Source organism: Hippocampus bargibanti, linkage group LG03 (genome assembly GCF_051943395.1).
Source record: "Hippocampus bargibanti isolate YZ-2025 linkage group LG03, ASM5194339v1, whole genome shotgun sequence".
NCBI classification, from domain to species: domain Eukaryota; kingdom Metazoa; phylum Chordata; class Actinopteri; order Syngnathiformes; family Syngnathidae; genus Hippocampus; species Hippocampus bargibanti.
In genome coordinates, this window is record NC_142736.1 from 17,590,798 (window position 1) to 17,611,724 (window position 20,927).

The following is a 20,927-nucleotide window of genomic DNA, read 5'->3' on the forward strand; positions in this document are numbered from 1 at the left end:
TATATATATATATATATATATATATATGCTGCAACGCTAAATTGCTAAATTCAAATTCGTTCGCTGACGAAGCCTCTTGGATAGGAGGCGAAACGTCCGAAACCTTCACTTTTGTACAGATGACGGCTGAAGAAACCTTCTCATCGATGGACCACTCCTGTACGACTGAGAGCTTACACAGACGTAAATTCAAATACTCTACCATATATAAAGTTTGTCTTGCCCCAATCATCACATCAGAAAATACCCTGCTTAAAGTTAACCTCCACATGGCACTGCAAATCAACACAGCTTGAGTGACGTGCCCATGAACAGGATGAAACTTGTGAACTAGATGTTTTAAATTTGTTTTTTTGTGAGAACAGTATAAGAAAGATGGCTGTTAGATTAGCCCATTTTGATTCTTTTCTTCATGATTTAGATGATTCCACATTAACTGTATTATTTTACTTGGGTAAATAGCTGTGACAAGCAGAGAAAATAGAAGTAGAACAATTGAATTCTTTACGGAAAATTAAATGATTATTTAGATCATGGTCATTGCTAGACATCTTTAATAGCGAGACAGCCAGCCAGATAGCTAGCTAGCCATATAGATAGAAATATTGATAGACATATAAATAGATAGATGGCTAGTTAGAATTAAAAGACCACTGCAAAATTATCGGCTATTTGTCACCTAATATTTCCCCCCCTGCTGTACAGTGTATGCGTTTTAAAAATACGTAGAATAAAAAATGATAATGACAAAGCTGAGGATTCTTACTCTTCAATCTTGCGATGCAAATATTGATGAAATTATTTTAGTGCCTTTAGTTTCATCGTTTTATTACATCATTTCCCTCTTTGTGGTTCTAACATGTATGAGAAAGTAAGCAGTTATTATGAATACACTTTACCATGCCATGGGAATCAGGTGTAAGTAAGAAATGAATGTTCTCTTAGTATCTTGATTCCGTTCTAGAGGACAGAGGAGGATGTCACAGGCTGCTGTAGATCCTTTTGATGGTGTCCCCTTCCTCCCTGGCTATGATGCCCTTTTCGATGTAAGAGTCAACCTGCTGGTCCATGAAGTCCTTCAGTTTGGATAGGTCATAGTCTGGCGCACAAACACAACATAGTTATTGCATTAGTTTATTTGGCTCGGGAGAGGGTTAACAATTCTCAGTATGATGGAGTGCATCACTCCAAAGTAAGAATCAAAGATTCTAATCTCAGTGGTATTTCGTACTGTATTTGTTGAACTGGTTTTATTAAAAATGATTTGTACAATCAAACCCAGCATTATCACCATTATAAAGACCCACTTGTTTATGGACAGTTGATCTGGGCAGGTGCACCTCATGTTGTGGCTCATGACTGGAACTATGGCCAATGAGTGGAGACAGTAAATTTACAAGGGCTTGTATGGAGGATAGGTCAGTCATTACAACACCCAAACAAGATGTAATCTGTGCTGTATTTATCATTATAAGGGATTGAGGTCACACTCAGCATGAGCGGTGGCCCAAAAAACAAAATAAAAACATAAGGGAGCCTAAAGCAGATGTTCGACTTGTCGCTCGTGAGTCATTCCAAAATCAATGGACAATTTCTATCCTGCCTGAGAGATTTCCAATAACTAATGTGGAACATACAGAAACACCCACAAGTATAAATTGTAGTTTTCCTGAGGGGAAAAAACTGCAGCGGAAGCTCTAGTAGAATTCATTCATTTTCCAAAGCTTTATCCTCACGCGGGTCGCTGGAGTCTATCCCAGATGTCTTTTGTATCTGATTCCAAAATATACATTGTCCTTTTTTAATGAAGGCAATCTATATGAATGTTTTTTTGTATGACTTTTTCTGCATCTTTCTCAACTTGCATGTAGCCTTTGTTTTTGCAATTTTTAGAGCGCTAGCCTGTACTCCTGAGTCATTGGCATTGATGTGGAATCCTGGTGCGACTAAAATCATACTCCTGAAGTTTAATTAGTCCGCGAATAAAATGTATAACTATCAATAGTGAAGGATATATTCTGCACGTTTAACATATTTTTTTCGGATGCATGAGTACTTGTAATAGTGTTCCACCAAGAACAGCATATGATCTGACAAATAAAATGCTTGCCCTTGCTTACTGAGAGAAATTCAAACAGGTCAATCAATTCCTCCTTATTCTCAAAATATATTTTCCCCTTGATCAAAGACAGTTTTTAATTTCCCTCGTTCTTTTATTCATCCCCATATTGCCACAGCTGCTAGCAGGTTCAGAAATGAGCTGATTGTGATCAAACTTAGGAACAAAACACACACAGTTGTGGCACTAATTAAAGGCCCAGATGAGCTTGAACAGTAATGAATTTCAATAAGGAAAATCCCTGTTAATGACGCACTTCCATTCACGATGTGGTTGCCAGGACACTGTTTGCTGATAACAAACATAACGTGTGTCAGGGATTTAAATACAATATGATTAGATTCTTTCAATCTTGACAGTGTGGAGCCAAGATCCAACAGCAGCATGTGGCTTGTGCGTCCATCTGCTCTCCTGCCTAATCTGGGTGATGTGTAGGCGTAAACAAACACGCATGCACACGCGTACACATTTCCAAACGATTTGCCAGCTGAGATTGTCCTAATGGGTGCGTCGGATGGAATGAACACAATAAATGGTTGCTTTGCTCTGTTTCTATGACACTGGCTGAGGTCAAGGAGACCTTTGCTTTCCATCTGCTCTTCTTTTCCGACAACACAGAACATTCAATATAATTACCGGACACTTAATTAGGTACACTTGCACAGTATTATGACCTCTGCCTTTTGTCATATTTATTTTGATATCCTTCAGATTAAGGATGACGAATTTGGGGCAAAACTGGACAAGGATACAATGGATTACAAAAATATTGAAATACATCCATTCCTTTATCGGCTTACATGATGTGCACTACTTTGAGAAAACTGGATGTACTCTCGAAACTGGATGTCCTCTTAACTGTGAGTGTGTTCGGTCTATTTTCTCCTATGATCAATTGTGTGTCTTCTTTGGCCAAACGGTAGACAGGCAGGCGGGGAGGCGGCTGTTGTCCCAGACTACCATCACACACTTGAATACTAATGAGTCGTCCCACATACAAGCTCAAAGATAAAACCTTCCTGCCGGCCTTTGAATGTCCTTTAAATAAAGGACTGTCGATTTTTGTTTCTTTTAAAAGGTAACCTGGCTTTTTGTTGGACAGCACCTGCTACTCCACAAATAAAGCGGACATCGTAAAATGCTATTTTTATGCAGCTATCACATTCTGCTGTTCATGTCCTGCACAGCTCGTGCTCATTCACATTTCATTTCCTGCTGCCAAATGAAATACCGCTGGGCATTGATTTTTACAGCAGCAGGGAGACTTTTGTGCGCCATTCACTTTTCAAGATCAACAGTCATCACACGGAAATAATAGATCTTGGAATAAAAATACATTTTCCTCTTTGTTCAAATGGAAAGTTCAATTTTGTTTTATATCCCCCCCCCCCCACTTTCTGGTGTGCATTTTTAATGTATGCAGTTGAGACTCAAGGCTAGGGCACCCCAACATGATTGCACTGTCAGGATGGGTAGAAATGAAACAAAATATGGCATTTCAACATCAACCACAATAAACAATAAATCATTTTTGCAGATCCATTTAATCTAACCTTGTTTTAACTTTTGAACGTATGTGAAAATAAGCAGATCATAAAATAGATGGATGCGTTGATTCCCCAGATAATTCCCACACATTTTAAGCATACAATTCTACATGACATCTTGGTTAGATGAGAGATTGAGCAACTTTGTTTCTATGAGCTGTTATTCTGCATAATGGCGTAACGTTGGTAGCTAAGAAGCTATATCTTCCCGCCTATAACAAGTGGCTTGTAAAGGCATTTGGCACCTTGGAACGTTTTGACCTTTTGCAACCTTTGAAGCTTCCAACTTAAAGATATAAAATTGGATTTAGTTGGCATCTGGGACAGAGGCTTACTGCCGAACGAGACAAGCAAAACAGAATGGCTTAAAACTAAACACACTCAGGACTTAGAATGGCTACATCAAAGCCCAGACCCGAATCCAATTGAGAATCGGTGGTGGAAAAGCACTTTTGCACGAAGGAAAGGCGAAAAAGTCACTTTACAGATGTGCAAAACTGACATATCCCAAAATAATTGGAAACTGTAATTGCATGAAAAGGAGGTTCAACAAAGAATTAACTAAATTTGCATATTTCACTTTTCAGTTTTTTATTTTCTAAGTATCGTATGAATTTCATTCCACTCTGAGATTGTGTCCAACTTGCCTTTGATTCTTCACAAAAGGAAAGCAAATGTAATTTTATAGATTGACATTTTAAACCCGGACAGGCAAAAGATCAAAAAGTTCCATGGTACTTTGTGGCCACTTTAAGAGCACCTTGTTGTCCCCAGACCCCACGGAGAAACATGGAAGCTTTTTGGTGTATTTTTCAAGGTCAGATTTGACAGTCAGCATGTCGACAAGGGCTTTGTGCTCGCATGACCATTTTAGATTGGCTCATTTTTGCGGTAAGGAAAAGCCTTGCGAAAATGTTGTGGGAGATATACCAGCCACTTTATGTCTGTGTAAGCTCTCAGTCGTACCGGAGTGGTCCATCGATGAGAAGGTTTCTTACCAGCCACTTGAGGATTTAAACCGTATTTAAGTATTTTAGTGGCTGGTAAATGTTGTCATGCGGTTAGAAGAAGGAGGCTAGTGCCATCAATTTTTTTTCAGGTACTTGATTGACAGTTAACAGCTGTGCGTGGTGTGGTTTCAGCCCATTCAGTGCAAATGCCCGCGGCATTGCATTGTTTTGCCACCTCATTTCAAGTACTTGTTTATTTTTTTCTTTTATTTTTATTTTATAAAAATGCTGCATCCTTATTAGCAACAGTTCTTTGTAGTGTGTGGAAAATACAGTAGAATATACTGTTTAATGTATATGGTTTCCCCTTACAGGAAATTTAGGTGATGTAAAGATGTGTCCAAAGTCTTGTGCGTGGAGTTACAGACATTAATGTAGAGTAACATGTGGGAGGAGTTCACTGAATAGACCTTTGTTTCTGAACAAGACAGTCGAAAAAGCTGTAATGAGGACAAACGCATCAAGAGTGATCTAGATTCATTAGCTGTGGCGCAAGCGTCTCGTCAAGCGTCCCACAAGAACTCCTTTCAAATGCAGATGAGGGACAACAAAAAGGGTTTTACGGGTTTGAGCTCTTCTGTGCCTTTGACTGCCTGTGACCCACCGCAACACTCGGGGTTGAGCGGTCACCCACATGAGATCTTTCATTAAACTCACCGTTTTTGCCTTCTTCTTTGTTGTGTTTCTGCAGCCACTCGATGTTCTTCCTGATGGCCTCCAAATACGTCTCGGACTTGCCAGGCCGATCTGTTGATCATGAGCAAAAGAGGCCAATCTAAAATATTGCTTTTGATGATCACAAATACCATATGTATCATAAATGCAATTGTCATGGACACATTCCCATATTGACATCAATAAATGCTTTTCGTCTAATATTTACTGCACAGCAAGATCCTGTTTGACTATTGAGCGAGGATGGTACAGCACAGAGGGACAGCAAATAACGTCAACTGTGATAAGCCTTTGAGCCATCTCTTATTGAACTGGCCTAGTTCTGGGCCAAACACCGTTCCTGTGCTATGATTGACTCGGCTCTGCGGTCTTATTTATTTACTTAGCGACTGCTCTGGCTGGGCTGAGTGGAAAGAAAAGGAGACATTGTGTTTGACTGATATGACGTCATTTGCAGGTAGTTACAGTTCAAGTGGAATATACATGGCTTTTTTTACATGTCCATTTTCCACGCACTCACAGTTTCATGTGTTCTGGTGTGTCAAAGTTTTTTTTCTTGCGAAAACTATTAGAATGTTTAATCCCCATGCACATGTTATATATAGAGCGCAGAACAAATTAATAAATAACTAGTTTTCACATTTGAAGTAAAAAATAATGACTGTTATTGTGGTTAACATGGGACAATTTGAAATTTTGGTTCAGACTTGAGCAAACATCATGTAATTTCAAAAGTTTGATCTTCTTTCGCGGGCCGAAAAAATGATGTGGCGGGTAACATTTGGGCCCCAGGCCTTGACTTTGACACCAGTGATCGACACGTATTTTTAAGATGTATGAAGATCCCAATTGACAAAAAGAAATTGTTGCTTAATCCTTCATGCTTCACAGAAAAGGCAATTCTATATTTTTCAGATAGACAGTTTGTGAACCTATGACTGTTGTTGTTTGTTTGTATGTATGTATGACAATTGAAAACTCCTTTCCTCTGCTACTGTTTTGAGATTCCCCCCATTGAACATCCAGAGATCAACAAGTACCGGGACATGTTTCTGCAGGAGTCTGTTCTTGTTATTGTTGTGAATTCCTTTTTGAACAGTTACCTCGGTCTCATAAAAAATACATGCACGTCATTCGTGGCATGTGCAGTTTCAGGATTCCCATCATTTCCTTTGATTTAACAGAAAGTGGTGCGTCTAAAATCAATTGTAGTGGATACAGCTCAAATATAATCTGAAACAACCTCAGTGTTCACCAATTTTGTAGGACCTGTGCTAAAAAAAATCTAATGTCAAAACGAGTTCAGTTTGTCTTAAACGGGATGGAAAGAGGTAAAACATACCAAAAAGAATAACGTTATTTTGCATAAATAACTAAAAAAGCCAATGGTTTTCATGGCTCTCTTAGATCACATCTAACGTTTGAAGACAATATGCATTCTTTTCTCAGCTGCTTTGTGGACTGACTGGTTGATGGCTGATCCTGCTTGGTGGAGTCCTTCAGGCTCTGATACTCCTTCTGCATCTTGGCAGTCTCGGCCTTGGTGTTGTCATCCTCATCCAAATTCTTTCCCACTGCTCAAAAACACAACACTCATTTAACCCCTAGGCTTCATTTGAGTTAATTATTTTGTCAATTTGGGCATGACAGAATGCTGTATACACGTGGCCTATCCAAGTTGTCTTTGGCACAGGAAGGCCGGAGTCGGAATGGAACACTGCACTGCAGGGCCGACATGCTAACCAGTCAACTACAATGCCACTGCTGTCATTCATGCAACACAATATTTGCTTAGGCCCAGATTTCATACGTGCTAAAGCCAGCAAGCTAACCAGCAACTAATGACTAGCCTCTGACAAATGTGGACATTTATTTACCGTTAGGTCCTGTAAAGTCTGGCGGTCCAAGAGCCTTTCCGAGCTTGTTCTTGGTCTGCATTGCAATCATCGCGTCCAGGTTTTCTACAGGCGAGAGGAAAAACAAAGGATTAATTAATAAATATTTTTAGCAATGGTCTTGGAAATTGGCACACATCATTTTTTCCCCCGGGCCACATAAAATGACGTGGCGGGCCGGATCTGGTCCGCAGACCTTGAGTTTGACACCTGGAAGTTAGCACCTGGCAGGCTCTCTCTTGTACGATGTGAAAAAAATGACTGAAATAAATGTTCAACTGCATATTACAGAAGCTTAGATTAAAAAAAAGTCAAATTTTCAAGTTTTATTTTCATTTTATTTTTGCTACAATATTTATGCAACTTCTCCGTATGGTCCTTTGATAAAATAAAAAAAAAAAACTGATATTTATTGATATTGATATTTCAATACAGTTTTCGACTTTTGTAAATGAAGCACAATGTTAAACTGCGCATAGAGTTGCTGTGGTTTTACATTTTTGCTATTCACGTTGGTGGTTTTATATTTTTCGATTGAAAGTGCTTCGATAAATTCATTTAAAGCACAATCTTAAAGGACAACCGACGTCACATTTTTGCCAGAAAAACGTTTTATAGCATCTAAAACACCCAAAACACACAGTATGATATTTTTAGTCAAATGCAAAACACCAATAAAAATGACTTAAAGTGTCCAAAATCTGCAAAAAATTGAGCTGCGAATTGGGCATTTTCAGAAAGTCCCGCCCCCAGTTCGTGACGTCACGCCAAGACGTCTTGCATTGCTAGTGAATCAAAATAATGGCTTCAGATTCGGAGAATATGCTTTCTTGTTACACATCCAGTTGTGAATATGATTCAATTAGTTCTGAAGAGGAAAGCATACATGTTTGCAATCGATTAAATAATTTATTTGTGCCATTTTGAGGCAAAATTGGGGGAAAATCTCTCACCCCAAAAAAAACGCACAAAATGGCGACATCCTGTGGCCATCTCCGTTTACACAGGCTGATAAATTCCTTATATGGCGCTTGGATGCCCTCTTCTGGCCTTCTGACGGCTTTTGGGTGCAACACGAGGTCCCCAGACCAAAATACATTGACGTGATGGAAGGACCGCTACAATGCGTCTTTTTTATGGTAAAGGGCGGTCCTTTAGTGACGTCACGTACGGACTCGTCACCAACTCAAAAACAAGACTTCCTGAATATTCAGCGCGACTCTTAAAACGTAAAATCTAGCCATGTGCGGTGGAATCTTTGTAAAATACGCTCAGTAGAAGTCATTTGAAGCCATTTTACAAATTATGGACACAACTTGTCCGGAGACGTCGGTTGTCCTTTAATGTTACTGCTCAAGTCAATCCAAAAGGCACAATAAATGTAGGTTAATGGATGGATTGGATGGATTTGCCTTTATTAGTCTCGCAGTGGAGAAATTTACAATTCACCGCAAAAATACGTGAGACAATTTACTACGACTTCTTCCGATCTCACATTCTCTGAGCAAGTTGCGTTTGTATTCACACCGCCCACTACCACCTGTTGTGTGAATTTTATTATCATTTTTTTACATTCTCCTCTTCAGCCCAACACACAAACCATTGCTTTTTCCTCCTCTGTGTGCTTTGCGCCTTCTCTATTATTTTTGAAAAAAATCTATCGCTGTGCTGGGTGCTCCGTGGGTGATGGACCTTGCTGAACTCATCAGAAAGGAAGTCAGCTGGGGGCGAGGTCAGCTCGAGTTAACATGTTGCTAGGCGATTTTCAAATACGTAGCAATTATCCCCAGTACCAACCCATGACAACCATATGGCCAAGGCCATCACGTTGCTATGGAAACTCCCATCATGTGTAATGGCCGTTTTGTTTGGCTATACATGGTCATTAGGCTCCTCAGGCTTGGCCAACGTATATTTCTGTGTTGTGATGATGAACAACCAGAGAGAGTTACTTCTGGAGAACTTTTCATGCTTACTTAACAAAAACATAAATCATACGTCCTTCAAATGAAATTATTGATTTTTTTTTCTTTACTCACATAATTCCCCGAATTGTCTGCTGGCCAAATTCCAGTTAAAGCAACACAAAATGATTACTCTACATTAGACTGGACAATAAACAGTCATGACCGCACGCACACATGCAGTAACATCCTTTTAAAATGAAAAACAGTCTGGTTCAGTGATTCAATGATTAATATTTTACAAATTAAGAGATTCATTTATTGAAGTACTCATTAATTTCTATTAAAATTAAAATTGCAATTATTATCAATTGATTTTATTTTTTTCCTTTCTGATCGTTTTTGTGTTCCAGTTCACCATAACACAATTTTCACATTAAAAGTCCGTGTTCGTCTTAAATAAAAAAGACAAATGATTGAAACAAAATTAAAAAAGAAAGTTTGAGGAAGAAGAAATTTGATGATGGGCCATAAAAAAAGCGTTGGCTATTGAACCCTTGACACTAACCTGTCATTTCAAATTCATCCTCCGGGAAACCGTTTTAACACATATAAAAAGTAGGAATATATAAACCAAAAAAATGTGGTGAAAGAACAAGAACATATAAAAACGTTCCTTTTCCTGGATCATGTAACATTTGTTTGTATAATAAAAATTTGTATAATATACATTTACGTATAGTGTTACATAGTCAATTACTGGCAACAAATAATCTGGATTAAGGCTGAATAATGTTTTCTTTTGTTACAAATCCTCCACAGTAAGTGTTTTTTTTCATACCCAGATAAGAGACGCCCTCCTCGGGTGTGATGGTGCCGTACTTGACCATCATCTTCACAAAGTCAACCAGCGTCTTCATGATGGTGATGAGCGTCTCCCTTTCCTGAGCATCTTGATCTGACGCAATCACAAAGCAATCAGAGCAGTGATAGGCAGAAACCAAATATTGTAGTGAAATCGATTTGACTTGATTATGTATTCATTAAAAAAAAATATTGATGTGAATGAGAGCATTTTAATTTTGTGTAAATTATTTGTTTGGATGCCCTTTGCTGCATGTTATTTTGATTATTCTGTATACACCGATTGGCAGAATACAGTGATTGATTACTTTTACTCAAATAAAGGAGATGAATCAGTCCATCGTTGTACATTTACTAAAATACAGAATGTGAGTACTGTTGCCACCGATGCACATTGTCTTGCGTGGTCAGTAATAGGTTGCAATAGTTTGGGTATTGCGGTGTTTAGGTTCAGGGGTCTGGACGATGGGATTATGAATAATTAGGGCTGTGTGTGTGTGTGCGTGTGTGTGCGCGCGCACGTGTGTGTGTGTCTTTGTGTCTACCTGGATGATAAAGGCAGACTAAACAGTGACTCATCCCAGAACACATGGTTGCCATGGCAACATGCCCAGGTCTTTGTTTTGCCCAGGAGGCAGTGTGTGTGTGTGTGTGTGTGTGTGTATGTGTGTGTGTGCGTGTGCGCGCGTATGTGTATTTGATGTAAAATGTGCTCACCGGAATTGAGGCTCCTGAGCAGACGGTAGAAATTGGGAAAGTATTGGAGATCTTGAAGGCCGTCTTCTGGGTTCACTTCATTGTCATCCTCGGCGTCATCTCTGCCCCATGTGTTAACTAGTGTCTCGTCGTCGCCTTCAGAGTCCCTGTCCACGTCATCCGTAACCTCATCATCCTCCTCTTCCTCCTTGTTATCGTAGCGCCTCCTGGGCTGCTCCCATTTATCCTGTTGATGCATCAAGCATTTTATGCATTTTAAATATGATTTGAAATCAACTTCACTTGTTAACTGTGAATTACCGATTACCAAGTTTGTAGACTGGGTGTCCTGCACATCTGTGACTTCCTCTTCATTGTTGTTTTCAATCTCGCTTTTGGCATTTTTGGTAATGAGATCCTGCAGGGCCTCAGCCACCTGATACTCCAGGGTGTCTGCCTGACTTTCCGTTATCTAAAAATAAATAAATAAATAAATAAATAAATAAATAAATAGCATCAAGACTGAAAGCAACCGTAGACTGTATTACATTGATCCATGCTCGTGAAATGCCGACTGAGAGATACTGAGGTGTGATAACAGTAATAAACACGTGAAAAACATCCAATCCACATGTTGCATTTTCATGAGCAAGGTTATGCAACCTGGGACCTGATAACATGAAAAGCCGTCCACTGTAGTAACTGCTGTCCCTGAAACGGTTAAAGACATTTTCTATGTATGCGTTGTAAGGTCTCTTTCCTTCAAATACTGTTCAGTAATCTACAAATCTGTTCAGCAAGAGATGGTTCATCTAACTCACAGGTAAGAGGGGTAGAAAGAGGGGTCCCACAAATATTGATTTTCTAAGCTATAATTGGCAGAATAAAATATTGAACAACAATTTAGTTAAAAATATAACAAGAAAACATTTTACATGTTTACAGCGATACAGGTATGAATTATAATCTGAAGATTTGGCTCTTTTAAAATATTTTGTCTTTTGGTACCTGCCTAACTTTACAACAGAAAGGAAAAAATGGGAGGATTTAAGGGAATTTTCGCCTGTCTTAGTGAGTAAAAAAAAGAAAATAAACTGAACCTATATTTGTATATTTAAAACAAGCTAATAGAGACTATGAAATGAACAGAAATGCAATGAATCCATTCTCGCCTCAGTCAAAATAAAACAAGAAAATTGTAACATGTTCTGAATAAGTAAAATCGCATTCTTGAATGATATGGAAATAAATATGCTGTTTATGTCAATCATTTTGCTGCACTTCAATAAATATTGTGGTGTTCCTTCTTGTATGTGGACCTTGGCCACTTGACAGCAGTTTAATTCAGAAGGGTCAGTCATTTTGCCCGTCACCTATGTATGGGACTAAAAATAACAAAAGTAATATAGGTAACATTTTTGTACTTGATTACTAATGGTGTGACTGCAAAAGAGAAAGTCCAATCTTCATAGAGTGGATGTGGCGTCACTGTTGTCAAACCTACCAGACCCAGTTTGAGCAGTTTGGACACAATCCGGTCAAAGACGCCCCTGTCGTCTTCCTCGTAGATCTTATTTGCGATCTTCTGAACGATGTCTTCGGCCGTCAACGGAGTGCCATCCACCTGACGGAACGTGTCTGTCTCATCTGAGAGGGGAAGGGACATAAATCGTGTGTTGATTTGACAGAACATATTGCAGCTGATTCATAACTGCCGTCTTCCAACCATCCTCAAGGACCTTCGATTAATTTAGCAATCAGGCAGGAGTGCATTTTCCCCCGAGGGCCACAAATGGAACAACATTGAAGGAGGACACAGACTCATTTACCTTGCTTTTGTCCATTTTTTTTGTGGGCTCAACTAAAAGTCGTAACCTCGTGATGCTGACCATTTTAATTTTATTACTAGAAGAGGTGATGGGCCAATAAAAATGTGCAGTGTGACAGAAGGAAAATTCTACATTTACAGTGTATAAGATATGAAAATATAATATCATAAAATATAGACTGTGTCTGCCTTCAACTCATAACACTAAGCTTCTTTTGTGCCAACTACTTATACGTATATTAAACAGGGTGACAGCCTGATCACAAAATTGCAAATCAGTGAGCAAATAAATTAGGAAAGATCAGAAAACATTAGCAGTGAATTATAACAATGTGTTACATCTTTGTTACGATTTTCTTTCTTTTTTTCTTTAAGTAGGTGTTTGTTTGGCCAATGTGCCAGTACTTCACCACCGCATTTATATATTCTTCCTCTTGCTTAGAAGAGAGATGTTATTCATACAACTCTTTTATCACTCCCAGGCTTCCCACAGAAAGCAAACGTGTGCTGACTTAATGGATGATCTTCAAGCTATTGTCTCACTCTGACATTGAAGGAAAAAAAAGAACATCCAAAGTGTGCTTTGCTGTATGTATTGTGATGTAACAGAGGCTGAGGAGAAGCTCACAAATGCTGGGCCATATGCAGGAATTGATTTGTGTCTGAGTCATCTCACTTCAGAGATTCTATTTCGCTCGATTATGTGTCAGGACGCTTGTATTTTATGAAGCTTTATCCCTTGATGAAATCTGATGTCACAAGCATTAACTATGTCCTTTTTTAGCCGACTGGAATCCTCCTGCAAGCATCCGGCAAATGTGTTTTTTAGATTATGTTTTTACATCCTCATTAATTGTTAAGAAACTGTCGTGTTATTTTACAGTCCTTCCAAAGGCATTTTGGCCCACAAAAATAGTTTTACTTTCTTTTTCGATGTCTTTAAAAATGTTTAAATCTCAACATTAGACTCATTGCACCCTGAGTGACATCCTGACATCTGGATTTGCGTCTGTTTTATTGATAAATCTCCTCTTCTCCTTTTTCCTTCTTTTCTTGATTTTAACTGCATATTATTGGAACCTTGAGGAGTTTGAATGAAACTAATTTAGTGAATACAGTACCACGCACACACACACACACACACACACACACACACACACACACGCACACGCTTTCATTTCACAGCTTTCTGGGGACCACATTTAGGATCATGACTTACGGGTCTTACTACGCTTTTTATATGTTTTCTTTTTTGGACAGGGTTGTTTGTTCTAATATCTAAAAGGGTTCCCAGGACGTGACTGTGTAAACAGGTTTGTGTCCCCACAACCATACAGAAACGAGAACACACACACACACACACACACACACACACACACACACACACACACACACACACACACACACACACACACACACACACACGTTTGTACTGAAAGTCACAAAAATAAAAATAAATAAAAGGAAAAAAAATATATGGATCTACAAGCTCATCAAAAGTAACCAACTAAACAAATATATCCAAAACAGTTATGCAGTAATCCAGATTGGAAAGATTTGTACTTTTGTGGAGTCCTGTCACGTCCTCGTCGACGCCAGCAGCGTGCCCCTCCTCTCCTGTCTCTTCCTCCTATGCTCCTGGAGCGGGCCCCTCCCTTCCTGGCTCTCCGGACTCACGCACCTGTTCCCCATTTCCTTAATTCTGGCTATAAAAGCAACCCTTACCGTTCTGTTGTTGTCGGTGTATTCCAGGAAGTTCCTCGTCGCCCATCCGCATGCAGGTCTGTTTTGTCATTGCTCTCTACCTTGCCTGATTTTCTGTTTTGTGCCACATGTGTCTCAGTAAAGACTCTTTTGGAATCACTGTCTCCACCGTGTATTTTGGATCTGACCTTAATCACCTTCCGTCATCCCTGTCACCACTCCTCGAGCGGACGTGACAAGTCCTTTTAAGGCATGGTATTTAAAAAAAGAAAAAAGAAAAAGAGGAGAGATTTTAAAGCCAGTGCTTTTGAGGTCTGGCACGAGACCATTGGGAGGTAATCCTACTGACATCCACGTGTTTTCTTTCATGTCTGCATGCAGATGCACGTGGAATGTTCAAAAGTCACCGACAAGCAGACGAGATCACGACTGGATGAACCTCAGTTGTACTTGGGTAGAGCTCGTGAGTATAAATGCTTTGCTCTGTACTTAAATATATTTTTAAGGTCCTTTACTTTGATCCTTTTTCATTATTTAAATGAATAGAGGTAAGATCAATTTCAATTAGGGTGGGAAAATGGACAGGAGTGAATATTTATATTCAAGTGCAGAGTGTGAGTACTCTGCTTTTTACTTGCCGTGCTCCATCCCGTTCTTGGTCGAGTCATATTCTACAGCCAGCCGGCGACTCTTGGTGGAGTCCGATTCATCTGGAAGGTACTCATCTTTCTTCTCCACCTCGTCAGTGGTCTCCTTGAATTTGTGGCTCTCTTGTAATGACTTCAGCACAGTCGAGTCATCTTCCTTTGGCTCCTCTGAGATGGCTTGTCGCTTGCTCTCTGATAAGGCGAACAAATGAAAATCATTCATCCTTACGGCCGCTATGTGTGCCTTGGAATAAGGTTATCAAATTGGTGCAATTTTGGAAACTTTCCATGGTAATGAAAAATGAATTTAAGACATTTCGAGGGTTGGCTGACACTGGAAAAAAGACTTTTCATTTCCATATTGTGAATTTTCCTTGCACTAAATCAAAAATGGTAGTTTACCGCATTTCATCATGTGCAACTAACTAAAGCACATATTGAAATTGAGTACATTCAAAGGAAAAAATAAAATCACCCCAACACTGTTGACATTCAAATCCCATTCTTCTTCTTCTTTCCTTTCGGCTTTACTGTTGACATTCAAGTCTCATTAATTCCCAAAATATTTCCCAAATTCCCATTTGGACTTCCCATATAAATTTACCAATATTTCTAGATACAGTATCTACTGAAAATGTCCCACCCCCTATGTAATTTTACCCTTGAGTAAAGCCTTTGACAATCAGTTTATTTTAGATTTTTTCATGACTTGACGTGGCATGTTCTTCCTGGCAGTCTTGAAATCTGATTATTATCTGAAATCTCATTAATTGATTAGCAAAATGATTTCCTCTTACCAGCCGACTGTACTGCAGCTTTCACACTGTCAGCCTCGGCGATCTGAGGAAATATCAAACATGCTATTAAAAATGCCATTGTTGACATGAGCTTTTGATTATTCCTTTTTGCTGAGAAAGCCTCACCTGCTCTTGGAGTGGCCTTTCTTCTGTCAGCTGTCGATTGTACACAGATTTATCTGCAACAATAATAGACCAAAGACAGTAAACATCATAAACACTTTTTTCCCATTTTTTTGGGGCAAAACAAATACTTTTGAAGTGGGCTCCAACATATAAATTCCACATCTGTGGTTCTTTACTAACAGAATGTTCAATACATAACAAGTCTGCAAGTTTTGTCATCGCTTCCATTTTATCTTCCAGACATCGGAAAGCTAAGGCTTCAACACCCTCCCACCCCTCACACACACACACACATACGCACACCTCTCCCTTGGTCAAACCTTAATCGGATTATCAAACAAAAGCTTAAACTGAGTCCAAAATAGACCGGAGGCCTCAACAGCTGGTGCTGAGCTGCAGCTCAATTTGCTGTATGCTGTTAATGAGCAGATTTACAGCTAAATTGACAGAGAACTGCTGGAAAGTGACACAAAGAACCACCAACCTGGCTCCAGTCTGAGCCAGAATTAGTCTGGGGTTGTTAATTGTTCATTGTCAGCACTTGTCACCCGAAAGGCTGTATTTTATTCTATTGTTCAGAGAGATTCTGTGGTATTCTCTTTTACAAGTCAGTTTGGGTAACTCAATTGTGTCCCTCTGCAGTTGGTTATTGTGTTTTTGGCTCTTTTATCATTGGTTGTAAAAATGTGAAAATACTTTGCTATACGTACATTGAATATGACACCGTGCCCCTCAAAAGGCTAACTCACCTTCGCTGGATGCTGTCGGTGTAGGAAAAGCAAATATTTGGTTTAGTAGACTGAAAACAAAAACATGCAACAGGATACAAAGGTGTTTTGGCGCCATCCTAAACTAATATTAAAAAAAGTGATTGGTCGTCTCCAAGCACCGTTGCGGAGGCTGCGAGATTGCTAGCCGCTTGAGTGAAGCCCTCGACGGGGGAACTGCTGACTTGATCTCCGCTTGTCCGTGGAGAGAATTTGAGCCGTCTGTCTGCTCTGGTGCTGAAAGCAGGTCGCGCAAACGCTTCGATTCGACAAAGGATGAGCAAGGAAGGGTGAGCAAAGCCCCGTGTGAGCTACAGCATCACTGGCCGGAGGATGTAACAGCTCAGCGCACAACAGAACCTGCCCCCTCACTGTGGAGGAGGAGGGGGAGGAGGGGGAGGAGGAGGAGGAGGGGGAGGAGAACGCTGTAAAAAGTGTCCTCATTTCACACTGCCAGAGCTGCGACGTGATGTTTTAAGAATTAAACACCACGAATTCCTGCATTTATTTATTGTTTATGTTACTCCTACTACTACTACTACTACTACTACCATTTTACTACTAGTAACATTACAAAATTTGACTAATGTTGTCATATTTTGGTTTGCGACCAACAGGTGGCACTGTCGGGCTCCGCCTGCAGCTGCACAGGTGTTGGTCGTTTTAATCAGTGGTGGAAAAGGTGTCTGGTCATTGCTTGTTTCACCCTGTCTGGTTTGTTTCATCTTGTCATGCGTTATTCATGTTTTTGTTTACTACTTTGGACCTTTTTGTTCAGATGACTTTGTTGTTTGAGGTTTTGTTCCTGCCAACTTTATTTAATAAAATTTGTGAAATACAGCCTGCTTCTCCTTCCTCCTGCTTTTTTGGGGTCCACCACCACCTTGCAAAGTAGCACCCCATACACTACAAGTACTTCTCCATTGTATTGTTTCTAAAATATTGTTCTATTACTCGGAGAAACTAGTCTTATGTTCTTTAGTTTCTTAGTTTCGTTCTTGACCTTACAAAAGAATTGAAGTTGTCTTTTGTGTGAAGTTTTCAACCATATGTTGGTTTGATCAATGCAATACATTATAATGCATCCATCCATCCATCCATTTTCCGTACCGCTTATTACTCATAAGGTTTGCGGGGGATGCTGCAGCCTATCCCAGCCGTCTTTGGGCACTATATATATATATATATATATATATAGGCGGGGGACACCCTGAATTGGTTGCCAGCCAATCGCAGGATAATGCAATGCATTATAACATACTGTATCTCCAAGTTCAATGGAACATTTATTTTCACCAATTTCTAATTGAAGTCTTTCATCTGCTGATCATCGTTTGCAGTGTTGGTGCATGACCTGGCGTGTATTGTAAGTCACACAATCTCATCACACAATCTTTGTGCGAATTGCTTGTGCAGTAAATCTTTCGTCTGCCACGCTTGTCAACAGCGAGTGCTATTAAATGACCAGCAAACAATTAGTCTTGTGCACACATCACTTTCAGGATCTATTTGCTTTCATAATCTCTGTGTGATCCTAATTAGACAATGAAAGCTAATTAAAAACTGAGATGGGTCAGAAAGGTCCAATAAAATATTATTACATTTTAAATTGTCTCTGCTTTAAAGGAATATACTGACGTTTAAAGGACAACCGACGCCACTTTTTTTGTTTCTTAACTGACACCAGAAAAACGTTTTATCTAAAATACCCAAAACACAGTGTGATATTTTTATTCAAATGCAAAACATCAATAAAAATGACTTAAAGTGTCCAAAATCTGCAAAGAATTGAGCTGCGAATTGGGCATTTATTCAGCGCGAGTCTTAAAACGTAAAATATAGCTATATGCGGTGGAATCTCATTAAAATACGCTCAGTAGTAGAGATGTCGGTTGTCCTTTAAAAGTATAATATTGTGGTAACATTACCTTTCTTTATAACTATCTATCCTTTAATTCTCTTCATCGCATGTTCTCATTAGTAGGATGTGTAGGCTATCCCAGCTGATTTGGGGTGAGAGACGTGACATACCCTGGATCGGGAAAAAGTCCAAGATGGCGCCCGAGTAGGCAGCCTCAGCAAGTGCTCTCATGAGCCTTGCTTTTTTTGGTTGTTTTTGTCTTGTGTTGTGTTTTCTTTTGTCACTTTGTGTTGTTGTGTGTCGTGTGGAACGGATACGGATTGTTTTTCAGCATTTTTGACCACGACATTCATCAAGAAGGAGACTCTGCTGAGCGGTTGCGCCTTTTCGGCAGCATGAATATGCCAGTACTGTTTTTGAATGGGAGGAATGTCGGAGCCATTCGACTGCCATCGCTGGACACCAAAGGGGCCATTGTGCTTTTTTGCGCCTGTAATGGGCAGCATCTTCACAGCCCCACTTTGTTTAGCGGAAAGGTCAGTGCTGTTGGACAGTCTGCGGCTGGATGGATGCATGGCTTGAGGAACCCGCGATAAGAAGAAAGGAGCGTCAGCGCAGAGCGCCGATGCGTATGTGGAACTGTTGCGGTTTGGAATTGAAGCAGATTTATGTGGAACAGGAGATGTGAGACAATCTCTTTTCGTCAATGGATGCTACAACTGCGCATTTAGCTTGTAGTCGACGTGCACATTCCACCATGATATCCCTGATCCACTGGTGGAAAGACGCTCTGATCCTCTCCTCTTTCATCTAGAACTGCTTCATGTCATCACAAAGAGGGTACAGCAAGTCCTGAAGAATGAATGTCTCTCCGTGTCTTTGTTTTGTCATATTGTCTCTATGCTGTCATATTATTTGTTATTTAGTTTTTTTTGTTCTTTTGACTTCAAGACGGCGCCCCGAGAGTGGCTGCCTTTCCAGCAGCTCATGTATTTTGTTTTTCTACTTTCATTCCTTTCATCACTTTGCTGCTGTGAAATGTAAATTTCTCCACTGTGAGACTAATAAAGGCAAATCCAATCCAATCCATCTACACCTAGTGAGGACAATTGTCATTGAATCCAACAAGCATGTTTTGGAATGTAAGAGGAAGCCAAAGTATGAGATTAAATCTTCACAGACATGGAAAGATAAAAACGTCACACAGGAGGAGGTCCAGATCCTGGATACAGACCCTGAACATCAAATATCAACATGCTTGAAAATGCTGGGGATATTATACAACTCAAGTGTTGAGTCACCGCTATTGGGTCAGAGATTGTGTCACTTCAACAGAACGTTGGATTAAAATTGGACTCAATTATTCAATCTGTTGGATAAAAGATGCTCTGCCCACAACACGCAACGAAACACATTGACTTCTGAACCGAACAACTAGTATACGCTGCTGGGTTTGGATCCATCATCAATGATGTTTTACCACTCTGATTGAAATAAAACTTCAACAATTGTATTAAATTAGCATTTGAAATCTGTTGTTTTGGCTTTGTTTTATAACGTCCAATACTCAATGTGTACACACAGGTATAGAAATAGTTTATACGTTGTCCGACACAATTTATGAATTTAGTGCTGATGAATCATAATAATCATAATAATCATAATAATACATTTCATTTTAAGCGTGTTTCAAAGCTCTCCAGGACACTTTACAGTCACGGACAAGCATAGGTACTATAATAAATAAAATAAAATCACAAATAGAACACAATAAATAAAATACAATAATAAATAGAAATAACAGAAAGAGCTACACAGAAAATGCAATTTTAAATAGGTGGCTTTTGAGATGGGATTTGAAGGTGGGAAGAGAATCGATATTACGAATGTTGAGAGAAAGTGAGTTTGGGGGCAGAGCAGCTGAAAGCTCTGTCCCCCATCGTGCTGAGACGGGCAGGAGGGCACACAGTGGTGGAGGGAGTAAGAGGATCTGAATGAACGAGAGGGAATAGAAATTTGAAGAAGGTCGGATAGGTATGGGGGGCAAGGTTATGGATAGCTTTAAATGTATAAATGTGGCGGGGGTCACAACAGTGACTGTCTTGAGCTCCATGTTGCTGCCGTCTTAATAATACCAGACGCGTGGATGTGTCTTTTTTGGATGGATAGATGGATGGATGGATGGATGGATGGATGGAGTTGCCTTTATTTGTCTCGCAGTGGAGAAATTTACATTTCACAGCAGCGAGTGATGAAAGGAATGAAAGTAGAAAAACAAAATACATGAGCTGCTGGAAAGGCAGCCACTAATAATAATAATAATAATAATAATAATAATAATAATAATAATAATCATCATCATCATCATCATCATAGTCATGATGATGATGATGATGATGATAAAAGTAAAATAAACACCAGCAAAAATGTGGTGTCGGTTGTCCTGTAAGGTATACATTCTCCAAAAAGAGGAAATGACTATTTGCG

General features: G+C 39.5%; 1 protein-coding gene across 3 annotated transcripts; it reads right to left on the bottom strand.

The window, feature by feature from the left end:
* Positions 1-12: 12 nt before the first annotated feature.
* On the bottom strand, positions 13-16,939 carry scg3 (secretogranin III). 3 transcript variants are annotated; one of them, XM_088992345.1, is made up of 12 exons: positions 16,562-16,939; positions 15,813-15,865; positions 15,687-15,729; positions 14,881-15,081; positions 12,215-12,357; positions 11,039-11,182; positions 10,732-10,957; positions 9,992-10,108; positions 7,229-7,312; positions 6,818-6,925; positions 5,334-5,423; positions 13-1,099 (listed from the first exon to the last, which is right to left on the bottom strand). In XM_088992345.1, exons 1-12 carry the CDS (start codon positions 16,656-16,658, stop codon positions 981-983), a joined length of 1,425 nt encoding a protein of 474 aa, XP_088848471.1. In that variant the 5' UTR covers positions 16,659-16,939; the 3' UTR covers positions 13-980. The 3 variants fall into 3 exon arrangements, with proteins under 3 accessions (XP_088848471.1, XP_088848470.1, XP_088848472.1); XM_088992344.1 differs by having other exon boundaries at positions 6,818-6,928; XM_088992346.1 differs by lacking the exon at positions 6,818-6,925.
* Positions 16,940-20,927: the final 3,988 nt, after the last annotated feature.